The sequence below is a fragment of the Pecten maximus genome, chromosome 16 (genome assembly GCF_902652985.1).
Source record: "Pecten maximus chromosome 16, xPecMax1.1, whole genome shotgun sequence".
Taxonomy (NCBI): domain Eukaryota; kingdom Metazoa; phylum Mollusca; class Bivalvia; order Pectinida; family Pectinidae; genus Pecten; species Pecten maximus.
In genome coordinates this window covers 17,233,327-17,246,514 of record NC_047030.1, presented here as the reverse complement: position 1 = coordinate 17,246,514, position 13,188 = coordinate 17,233,327, and the positions used below count along the sequence as shown (strand labels likewise).

Sequence of the window (13,188 nt, the reverse complement as noted above, 5' to 3'; positions counted from 1 at the left end):
AAGACAAGCACTCTGGTCGTAACTCGTACAAATGAGGATAGGGCAGGATCTACCACCTACAACGGAGGATAAAGATCGGGCACTAACTGTTACTGACGAGGATATGACCACCCTAATCTTGTCACATCGGCCAAGACTTCTCAAACTGACCATTAAATAAGAACTTTCTACACCAGGTCAGGCACAAAACAATTACACATCATTTTCAAAGCATGAAGATGTGACAGTCTAGTAGGGACATCGATCACACCAAATTTATCCAATGTCACAAAAAAACATTTACTGCCACAAAATCAAATACCCTAAAGTTAACATTTGAATTTTAATGAAAGTTTTACCTAAAATACAATTTTACTTTTGAATTGTAACTTGCTGAATTCTTGGCTCAATATATTTTGTATATACACTGAAGAATTGCTTGTTTTATGTATAAGCTTTTATCTACATTCCAGTAATTGGTGGGATATTGTGTTTCCGCGGTACATTACTTCATCTAGTCTACACAGCCATGCTATCTCATATTCCAAATTGTGTCTTTGATCTATACATATATTTTGTATGCGAAATGTGTCTGTAAAATCAGACACATTTCTCATATTAATGTGAAAGTAATCTATCTCTCGTGTAACCTGGGCTGATGTAATGTAACGGACATTGTTGACATTCATGAGATGAACGGTACAGGAGGTAGAGAAGTACTCCGACATCAATATATACATATCATCAGTGGGTTCTCTCTACAGTATAATCCCTGCATTAAGGAGCAGATTACATATTTTGGGAGAAATTCTGAATTAATTTCTATTCACAAGAGGTCAGAGCAAAAAATAAATCTTACGAAAAATGTGATACTTAATGCAAATCGGCCCTTAGTCATCGGAGGGAATGGGATTTTGAACACATTAGATTATCACTTTGTCGATCTGTAATTGGGTAGGATCCCGACTCTTGTGGTGTTGCCTGTCGCTGTGTAATCGGGCGATGTGATTGTCCGAAAATTTATGTTATGTTCAGTGATCTGTGGACCTATGAATGGCCGTGGTGTAATTACAGCCACGATAGCCTTCACTTCAAATAATTAATCATCAAATTTCATTTCTTCCTTCCTCAATGATCAGCAAAAGTAAACAGTGATGATTTACACGTTAGTGCTAAATCTCCGACAACAGATCATTTGACGAGGATTTGTCGACCTAAACGTTAAGATGCAGATTTAAGGAACTATTTAACGTTCAGAGGGATGCGTTTAATAGTTGGACATCATGGAAGCAACATTCAAAATGAATAATGTTTATAAGATTATGTTTAAACAAGCATTAGGATTAAAACTCACAAATTTTCTGGTTTAATAAAAAAAATAAAAAAAAATTTAATCAAAATCTGGCACTGGTTCATTGTTTGACTAGATCTAATGCTCAATAGTATTTCAAAATATAAATCCAGTCTTACATACAAAACATTAAATTCATAATCTCCTAAGGGAAGAAATGATAATATCAATAACTAGAAAATATCTAAGACCCCCCCCCCATTCACATGGTGATGGGTTAAAGAAGTGTCATGTACAAGGCACCTTGACCGGGTGAGGTGACGACATAGTACTACATAAGCAGGGCCTTATGTCAAGATGTTAGCTCAGTCTGTGAACTTAAAGAGTATGATAACCTATTCATCATGCAATGAGCCCTCCAACTCAAAACTCAGGGACAGGCTTATCAAAGGAGAATGAAACAGCAGTTGTTGTAAATCCAGCTGTTTAGAATTGAGGAGCTAAATATAGTCTTATTTGGGATAAATACGGTATTGTCCTTTTTCACAGTAAACATGCGGACTTACCCTGAGGTACGTGTCAAGTGATCCGTTTGCCATATATTCTGTTACAATCATAATGGGATGACCTGGAAACCATGGAAATAAACAGAATTATTTTATTTTCAATTTTGTTTTAGAAAGGACAAAAAATTGTATTGAACTGTCTTCTGTAACAACATAGCCATATTGTTTCACTATCAGAATAACTAACGTTATTGAAAGTAGAATTATTACAAATTTCACAAAACTATATATCCTGAATTTGTTCCTGAATTTCTGAACCAGCAGACACTTTCGACAAAAAATATCATTTTTTTTTTTTAAACTGATGTGATGATTAACGCAGGCGACAGAAATGATATTATTTGGACTCTGAATTTTTCTAAATTTTTGAATTAAGATATTTTCCCACAAAACAAATATCAAAATTTTTGCAACATTGATGTAATGATAAGTTAGCCGACAGAAATGATACTTCTGGATAACTCCGGCTCCACTCTACCACATTACACAACTTGTTACGAGATATGATCTGAAGCCCAGTATTTCTACACCATTGAACAAAGAGCAGATACAACTTACTTTTTGTGACGACTCCTTCCAGGAATATAACGTTGGGGTCATCAAACTGTCCCATGATGCTTGCCTCTGTCAGGAAGTCTAGACGGTTTTTATCTGTGGCTCCTGGTTTTAGTGTTTTAATTGCGACAGTCATTTCCGGATGGGATGGCTTACGAAGTTTTCCTTTACATACATCTCCAAATTCCCCTAGAAATGAAACAAAATATATCAAAACTAAAGGATATCAGCAAAACTCATTTTTAATCAATTTAAAACATTGATGGAATCAAAGCAATGTAATTCTGATTTGAACTTTGGAATCCATTTTAAAATTGTTATCATGATAACTTGAACTTAAAAAAAAATTAAATAGCAAAACATAATTCAAAGACAGCCAAACCGCATTCCTGAAAATTTGAAACGGTAAATCATTTTGGGAATAAATATCTTAATTATGAATAGGACATTTAAAAGAAATGTGATTATCAAGAATACAACATGATTTGAATGATCTCCCTTTATTTCCTGAATCATTCACAAGTTGTCTCCCTTTAATAGATTACTTACCTCCACCTATAACGGACTCGATAGTGATATGTGAAGCGTCTATTTCTCGTGTAAATTCACGGACAGCCTGGTTTGGATCCTCGTAAGTATGTGGATCTACATAAGTCTTGTAGGATCCCGGCGGAGGGAACAAGGGCACAGTCGCTACAGAGGAAGTAAAGTCATTAATTAACAGGGACCTATCACCAGGGTCTACTAACAGTGTTCACCTCCAAAAGCTATCACAATTAGATTTACTCGTACCAATTCCATGTTGAGGAAGCTGAATACTGCAGGATGTTAAACTTGTGAACCAAACAAGTGTTTATTTGAAGACCCATTTAAAAAGATAAAAATCATTTTATAAACGATGAAGAAATAGTACTATTCACTTTTCATATTGTCAATCATTTTAATTCAACCTTTTAAGCACAGTCAAAGATTTCTACAGACAAAGGACAATGGATTACATATAATTCCAATCTACTAAACAACTCATCTTAATCTATAACAGACCAATTCTAAACTACTACACAGACTAGTCCTAATCTATTACACAGACTAGTCCTTATCTATTACACATACCGCGGTGTTAATCCTAATCTATTACACAGACTAGTCCTAATCTATTACACAGACTAATCCTTATCTATTACAGACTAATCTTAATCTATTACACATACCGCGGTATTAATCCTAATCTATTACACAGACTAGTCCTAATCTATTACACAGACTAGTCCTAATCTATTACAGACTAGTCCTAATCTATTACACAGACTAACCCTAATCTATTACACAGACTAACCCTAATCTATAAAATAGACTAATCCTTATCTATTACAGACCTATCCTAATCTATTACAGACTAATCTCAATCTATTACACAGACTAGTCCTAATCTATTACACAGATTAGTCCTAATCTATTACACAGACTAATCTTAATCTATTACAGACTAGTCCTAATCTATTACACAGACTAATCCTAATCTATTACACAGACTAACCCTAATCTATTACACAGACTAACCCTAATCTATTACATAGACTAATCCTTATCTATTACAGACCTATCCTAATCTATTACAGACTAATCTCAATCTATTACACAGACTAGTCCTAATCTATTACACAGACTAATCTTAATCTATTACACAGACTAGTCCTAATCTATTACACAGACTAGTCCTAATATATTACACAGACTAATCCTAATCTATTACAGACTAGTCCTAATCTATTACACAGTCTAGTTCTAATCTATTACAGACTAGTCCTAATCTATTACACAGACTAGTCCTAATCTATTACAGACTAGTCCTAATCTATTACACAGACTAGTCCTAATCTATTACAGACTAGTCCTAATCTATTACACAGACTAGTCCTAATCTATTACAGACTAGTCCTAATCTATTACACAGACTAGTCCTAATCTATTACACAGACTAGTCCTAATCTATTACACAGACTAGTCCTAATCTATTACAAAGACTAGTCCTAATCTATTACAGACTAGTCCTAATCTATTACACAGTCTAGTTCTAATCTATTACACAGACTAATCCTAATCTATTACAGACTAGTCCTAATCTATTACACAGACTAGTTCTAATCTATTACACAGACTAGTCCTAATCTATTACACAGACTAGTCCTAATCTATTACAGACTAGTCCTAATCTATTACACAGTCTAGTTCTAATCTATTACAAAGACTAATCCTAATCCATTACACAGACTAGTCCTAATCTATTACACAGATTGATCCTAATCTATTTTACAGACTAATCCTAATCTTATATATAGGCTTATCATTACCTATTACACTAACTAATCCGAATCTATTAGACTAATTTTGATATATCTATTACACGGACTAATCCTGATCTATTACAAAGATTAATTAAAATCTATTACACAGACTAGCCTTAATCTATTACACAGATCAATGCTGATCTATACTACAGAATAATCTTGATCTGTTACACAGATTAATCTTGATCTATTACAGACTAATCTTGATCTATTACACAGATTAATCCTAAACTACTACACAGATTAATCTGGATCTATTACGGGCTTATGTTAATCTATAACACAGATTAATCCTAATATATAACACTAATACAGATACTGATGAATATAAGAATACAAAGTGTAACATCTATCCAATCTAACTGGTGTTAATTAACCACACAAACTGTTAGATACAAGACTACAATGTTTGTGAAGGACAGACTCTAGTAGCCTCTATATATTAGTCTCTAATGAATATACAACTAATGTCTGTTTATACAGGGTTGCCGACATTATGGCAAGTTCATAAGCCACATACACAATCTAAATGACGTATACAGAAAATTAAAATACAAGGTAACCTATTTAGTTTGACTAGGTTTTAGTAACAGAGATAAATACAATAGTTATACCAGTGTTGGTTAGTTGTTAGGAGTAGGTAATGGTGTAAGTATCTCCTGTGGTATATACAGTTCTTTATATTTGTTTGTGGTATTACCCATACACTAATATACACTACCTATATCTATATAATGTTGTTAGTTTTAACTTCAGTAGGGAACGAGTGCCAAAAGGTTTCAGAACACAACACACATCATTTTCTATTATTTATTATCATCGTTGTCGAAATGAAATAAATGTTGAATGCATTTTTTTAGATTTGGCATGATATAATGACATTTTGGCTAAGATGATGAAGTACTTGAGGTGCATTCAGATGACAAGCAATGATGTGTTCCTGGAAGCTTCGGGCAAACTCAACTAATAAGCAGCCTATAATCTTGAAAGCAGAGGGCATACTTGGCTGAGAAGTTTACATCACACTATGACAAGCTTGAGGGTGTACTCCAGTATGAGCTGACCCAGTGAACAGTTTAAGTGTATTTGGCTGGACTGCAGCCATATAAGGAAGAAAAGGTAAAAAGTCTTGGGAACTCCAGTGCTTGGTTTACTTACATCCCACGTTCATATGAGGCTCCAACGGGGGACAATGCACAACTATAGGAGAGAAACAAACAGGCCATAGTTTAAGTGAAGGTAGCACACACTCGTTAGCAGGTCTCCCCTATCCTAATGCATCATGACCGCAGCATCAGAATACAATGGCTAGCCAAAACAGCTGACCGCCCATAGCTCTGGGGGAGGGCGGAACAAGAGGTTTCAAAAACACGAGTCGAGGAATATTACTTAAATTTGACTTCATTGGGAATTCAAATTATCTGATTTTTGTCCAGTGTGAATGAGTCTAACATTATCATCATGTACATGGACGATACATACTGCTGCTTTTGAAAGTTTATTGCCTGGTATTTTTTAGTGGCTTTTCAACAGATTAATACTTTCATGTAATAAACCCAAATTTCAATTTTTTCAATTTTTTTTTTTTTATGAAACAATCTCTTGGATTGAAACCTCTTTATTCAACATACAGGATCATGGATGGCTGTGTTGTAAGTGCACAATGGGCGTCAGCGTCAGCGTTGTCTTCTGTCAAATTATCTCAGATAGTCATCGTCAGGAACTAACTATACAGTCAAACATTGTTATCTCGATTTCTGATAACTCAAGTTACAATTCAGGTTCAATACCAATAATTCTTTGTCTAATATACAAGATGTACTTGGTTATCTTTATGATTTGTTTTAACGACACCCATCTTACTTCAGATAACAAGGTTCGACTGATATGTGTGAACATTTTCAGGTGTCAGAACACCAATTATTATAAACTTATATAAATCACAGCCAAATTTTACTAAGATTCTGAAGACCATGGTAAACATATTATTCAACCTCCCTCCATCCTCCCCCCCTCCTCCCCCTCCACCTTTCTGATTCACAAATGTTATCTTAAATATGCTTTTTGCTTCCATCTTTGTTGTTTTAATTGAACTTATTATTTTTCACCTCGATCAATTATTTTTCATTTTAACAATTTATTTTTCACTTCAATCAGCCATTAGAATTAAATCACCTTCAATGTATTATAGAGAAACATGTTAACACTTAACATCACAACAACAAATATCAGATCATCAAACTTAGATACCTTTATCCGAGACCTATCGTATGTTTATGAGATTATCTGCGGTATAGATGGTAGCGTTCATGGAGTATATTATTGGCTATATATTCGTGGCCATTGAAAATAAATACACAACGCAAATCTTGACTACAGAAGGTTTATAAATCGGAGTTCTGCACGAAATTTAATACTTGCGAATAGATCTCACATGGACAATCGCGAAATATACACTACTTTTTAGACAGTAAGATTTTATTATTTATTTTCTATATAGAGACAACTCAATTATTCCCAAATAATATGAAATATAAAATTCTAAAAATTGCTTTTTATTTTAGTTTACTTTTCAGTTAAAAAAACATGATATATACTAATGCTATCTAACTTGATTTACCTCGTGATTCAATCGGCCAATCAATACATTTTACTGTTCAAGGATTTCTCTGATTTTACAAATAACAGAGACGTTAGTAATTAAATTACTGACTGCATATGTTCACTTTCAAAATCATTACTGTAAAACAACAAAGACATGGATCTGTAAAATGAGAATTTTACTGAAAGCTCAAGGAGAAACTATAAATTAGTGCATTTTTGTATGCCTGACTAGAACGATTTAGACAATAAATACGCGTAAATTGAAAATATTCACTTCAGGTGAAGTTGAGCATGATTTGAACAATGTAGACAGCGATGATATAGCCAAATGTAGATTGAAAACACTAATAATCTTACCGTGACTTAAAAAATCTATACCTTAACAGAATTCCACACCAAGCAAGCTAGCGATTCTGGCCAATTATTACCGACATTTCCCATTAAGTTATACCATGAATGGAATCTCATTATGTCTGTCAATCTGCACATCAGTCAAGGTCAAAGGTCATTGTGACATGTGCCCACAAAATTAGCAAATAGCATGCAAACAATAAACTCTGCCTACAAGCTCACGGCTTCTGTTGTAAGTATTGGTACTGTTGTAGTTATTGGTACCATAGTTATTTAGTAAGACAGGTGTATCAAATCATGTTATCAGTACATAAACCATGTCATGTTTAAATTCCTCATTTTAACACAGATGAAACGTTAACATTGTCCAATATAGAGAATGTCCACAACTTGCCATAATTTTTATTTATAATCTTTACTTTTGTTGTGATCAATAATGAGAATAACACATCAATGAAATGTTCACACAATTTTTTTTTTTGAATTCTCGTCTTAATGTTACGCTACAGGAAATGCACATAAAAGGTAAAATTGTTAAGTAAAAAATTGGTAGCAAATTAAAAACATATTCAGACAGAACCTAATTGATAAAAAAAAAATTGATTACCGCCATAAAAAAACTAGTTTTCGAATGGCATTGTACCAGGAGCAAGGAAGGAGTTAAATGCAATTTGATAATGAAACCAAGGAGGCTTCCGTAATGAAAATGACCGTAACACAATCAAACATTCCCTAAACATGCAAAACGAACGTAAACATAATATCCTTAAATTAATTGGTATCAAGATCATGCAGCCTTGTCGTGCAGACGGAGCATGCGATGTACGACAGCATGCAGTGTACATCTAACGCTGAAGAAAAGTGCTCTGTTCTAAATAAATCATTACATTTTTCAGTGATATTAAAATTTCTCAACTCTGATCAAAATGCTATCAAATAATATCATCCTTGATGATTTCCACACAAATTTTTATATTTGTTATGAATTATTTTGAACTGAGCACAGCTATGTCCCTCAACGGCAGCGTTATACAGGTGTGAAAAGTAAGGAGAGAGGATGATGAAAGTGTCGAGTTAGTGATGTTACAAGAGACCAGAGATATAGAGGTGTAGAAAAGCACACTATCAGGGCTGTCAAATTCTCTCCATTCTTTGGCTGAAAGACATATCAAGATTAACTGTCACATTCTCTCAGGGTTTTTTTTTTTGTCAGAAAGTCTGCATTTATAAATCCATCCAGACTAACTCCTGTCTGTAAGACATTAAAATCTTAATATGCTTTAATGTTGAGACAGTGGCCAGTTATATCTTGTATAGAATTGAGACTTGTGATTTTGATCTTTGGAATATCTCTGTTTGAACTGTAGGAGAGTGGGATGAACTAGTACTATGGCCAATTCTTAACAATACTTTAGGGCCTGATAGATCAGGTCTACAATCTTTAGGGCTTCTGTATTTACTGTGAAATACTCTTGAAACTTTCTCGGTTGAACATAAACGAAGCAATTTATGATATCCATGTATAAAATCTTATGTGGATCATAAGAAGTATGTACTCTATACATGTTTTTGTTGTTGTTTCAGTACTGATGTACCAGTATAACGATGTATGAATATATTAACTGTTGTATGGAGGCATACTGCCATGTAAGTAATATGGGTACCTGCTATGATATTGTCATTTGTCTTAAAATGCTAACTACATGCTATTGAAGTAGCGTATACAATTTTAACAAGCTTTTATAAAACCAGGAAATTATGAATGAAAATAAAAATAAAAATCATCAGAACTGAAAAACATGAAAAATCCTGATGGCAGTTGAGGGCCTAATTGTAAATAATGCCATCAGGTAAAATATCAGGTATGAATATTTATCTTTAAAAAAGACAACTGATGGAATCATTCCACCCTAAAAATTGAAGAAAAAAATGTATTTAGTTTAAAACATCAATGCAGCATCCAGCCTCTCAACTAACTATACATGCCTCTGAGAACATCCTTCAACATCCAGAATACAGGATACGGAAGGAAAAAGTCCATTATAAAAAGTTAGAATAATCTCAAGCAATGTAAATCATGTTTATTGTGCACAAGAAACTCTAGAAATCTAGCTGAATCCACCAAAGTAGTATATCAGGTCCCCATTTAGTTATAAAAAGTACACTTATTACTGTTTTGATTGATGATATATTTTGTACAGTCTGAAACATAAGAACTCCAGTGTCTTGACTGTCTCATATCCCACTTCAAATTTCGAATATATAAGTAACTTTTTTTGTGGGCCTGGCCTCTTCACTCTGTCCCCCTCCCCAAAGGCCAGTGAGCCTTCTACCCTGGAGGGCCTATGTCCCCTCCCCCATGGCCAATGATCACGAGTCCCCCTACCCTGGGGCCTATGTCCCCTCCCCCATGGCCATTGATCACAAGTCCCCCTACCCTTGGGCCTATACCTGCCTCCCTGAGGACCAGTGTCCCCGTCCCCCATTGATCATGAGTGCCCCTACCCTGGGGCCTATACCTGCCCCCCTGGGGACATGTATACTACAGTAGGTGGTGGTTAGTAGATGAGTAACGTGCTGAGAGTAATGCCTACCCTCACCGTGGCTATAATGCAGGGTGTCACATTCACCACCCTTCGTCTCATTACACTGGTTCTGATTTCTGTAAAATACAAAATATCATTTTATATAACATCTGTTTAAACCAAGCATATCAACCAAATCTATCATAAAGTGAAATAAAACATTACATCTATATAAACCATATCCAACCAACTACCTGAAATTAAGTTAATTTATTTTCATTTGCCTTGTAGAAAAAGGTTCAATTTCAGATTAGTACTGCCTTCATTTTGTATGAACACATTATGTTTACGACATCGTTTCTGGTCTTCTCAACTCAGGGATCCGTCCAATCAAATTGGCCTGTGTACAGACCTCCTACCTCTCTGGCACTCAACATATTACATTTTTCTGAACAAAAAAGAACAGAATTGACCAGACTCCAAGATTTTCCACCTCAGTTAACTTCTCAGGAATCAATTATGAACTTTTGTAAAAGAACCAATCAATAATGAATAGTCCCATTGGTTCTTTTGTCTGCTGTTGTCACGGCAACCACTCTAATTAAGTTACCACAGAAATTGGAGAACACTAATACTGCTCTCTACCTATCACCTCGATTTCTTGTCCCACTCACAAAAATAAACCATTATTTGTGTTTTCAGAAGTGAATTACTTCTACCATATAAAGATCCTGGTTTATCTATCTGGTTTATGTCTCTAAAATTTACCTTTTAACCAGCAGGTAAATCATTATTGCTGCAATGGCCATACAGAGGAAAACAGCAACGATAGATCCGATGATGATACCAATGGAAGGTAGAGGAGCATCCAACTTGGTCTCATCTGAAAATACAAATGTAACAATGTCTGATAGTTGTAACACAGACTGGAGTTGTCTCCCCTTCCTCTGAAATCTCGCATCATCGGTGACCATACCGCCACAGCAAACACAGACCATATCCCCTGTGTAAAGGTTTCAGATATAAACCACCACCCACACACAATCGAATCAGTCAACAGAAACAAATATAAACAGGAAATAAATATTGGAAAAATAAACAAACAATATCAAAATAAACTGATCCACTTTAAACATTCCTAATGTGAAGGAAGCTATCACTGAAACAAGACATTTCAGAATTAGGTAAAAACATTTTCTATCTATAAATTTTACTTAAGAATGAGAATTTGATTCTTCAAAACAATTGTGCTCCTGCTACAACAGCATAGATCCCAAATCTTATGCTCATTACATTAGAAGTTTGATTTTTGTGTCTCTTAAGTACTATAATGTAAATCTTGGGATCTTTGAGTACCATGAAGAAGTTTGGTGATCTTTGTTTCTCATGAGTACCATGTTCTGACAGATTTGCGGTAAATTTGGAGATTTTGAGCACCACATTGAACGTTTTTGTGAGAAATATTTTTTTTAGCCAAAGCTGCAGTGATACGCCAAAGTGAGTTGATAAGCTAAAGCTTTGCAATATGACACACAGATCATTGAGGCCAACTATATGTAGATGTTCTTCTACCAAGAATTATATAACATTCTGTACCAAATTACCCCAAGAAGATTTGAAACTAGAACCCTCACAGGCTATAGAAATGAAGGCTGAAAGCAATAACTGTAGGTATTAGGTGAGTAAAATCAAAGTCTCTATCGGTTTTACCTCCCGGTTGCGGAGTTGTCCCATTATAACGACCTTCAATAAAAAAAAATTTGGAGGTATTTTGAAACATTCTGGAAAATTTGTGTGGAAGTATGAATAAAGAAAGGAAAAAAACAAACAAATGAAATGGAACACAAATAACACAAACTGTACGCGTGGCATTGTAATCAACGCCCTTGAATTTTGACAATGGTGAACTGATCATTGTGATGCACAGTATTCTTGAACATTCTTTTCAGGTTTTAAAACATGTCTGAAGAAGGCAGCTTAGTCACGGACTCATCCCCAATAAACTTTCAACATGCTTTACCATATACGGTAATTAAACTTTTTTATTTTCATTCACCTCAATCATTTTGTTTTCAATTCATCATTAAAACTGCTCTAAAGATCACCTGCCCAAAATTATCAGAATGATATCTATTTATAAACACTTCCTCAATTAAAACCATCACTTGATTCTAAATCCATTTTATTTCTCTTTCCTAGGTAAACTAATGGACAGATTTCACAGCACCAGCTTACATACATTTTATTTTTCTAAAAGTCAAAATTCAAGGACATTTTCAAGCAGACAAAAATTGTTGAATGATCACAACATGAGAACACAATGGATTTCACAAAAGTATGCAGAACCCAGGTGTTATCAACACCAGCAGGCTCCCAGTGATGGTGTCGATGATACCTGGTGGGTTATGCATACTTCTGTAACCCCGGACTGGGTTCCGAAGGTGGAGGTGGGATGGTGTTGGGGATATCAACATTAGCAGGGTGGGGACCTAGGGTCACCAGTAGCAGGGTAGGGTCCTGGGGTCACCAGCAGGGTAGGGTCCTGAGGTCACCAGCAGGGTAGGGTCCTGGGGTCACCAGCAGGGTAGGGTCCTGAGGTCACCAGCAGGGTAGGGTCCTGGGGTCACCAGAAGCAGGGTTGGACGAAAGGGATGACCAATTATGTTTCCTTACTCAACAAGTTCCTTAAAGGGAGCTAGACTAGCAAATCTTGCACATTTCTGGTGAAATCACTGCAATTGTTTTCGACAAAATACAAATTCTTTTTACCTTTGTAATAGGTGACACCATCTGTAATATATAATACCCTGTATAGCTATAATCCCTGCTATACCTCCCAGTCTCACAGGCAGTTTGTACCACCACAAAATCAATGGTAGTAAAATGTGATTTATGCGATAATTTGTGACAGAAAAAATAACATTATTTTCTTGTGTACAGTGTAACATACATACATAAGGCATCCCCAA

The 13,188-nt window shown here is 35.1% G+C and overlaps 1 protein-coding gene across 5 annotated transcripts in view; it reads right to left on the bottom strand.

The window, feature by feature from the left end:
- LOC117314657 (ephrin type-B receptor 1-B-like) overlaps positions 1–13,188 on the bottom strand; it is a 131,008-nt gene that overhangs the window by 6,598 nt on the left and 111,222 nt on the right. The window contains exons 8-14 of one of the 5 annotated variants that reach the window (XM_033868732.1): positions 11,930–11,962; positions 10,988–11,102; positions 10,289–10,356; positions 5,898–5,939; positions 2,941–3,084; positions 2,395–2,580; positions 1,837–1,898 (exon numbers count right to left, since the gene is read on the bottom strand). In XM_033868732.1, coding sequence (XP_033724623.1) covers positions 1,837–1,898; positions 2,395–2,580; positions 2,941–3,084; positions 5,898–5,939; positions 10,289–10,356; positions 10,988–11,102; positions 11,930–11,962 — 650 coding nt within the window. The remainder of the gene's footprint in view (positions 1–1,836; positions 1,899–2,394; positions 2,581–2,940; positions 3,085–5,897; positions 5,940–10,288; positions 10,357–10,987; positions 11,103–11,929; positions 11,963–13,188) is intronic. The other 4 variants (XM_033868733.1, XM_033868736.1, XM_033868735.1 and 1 more) reach the window with 4 other exon arrangements.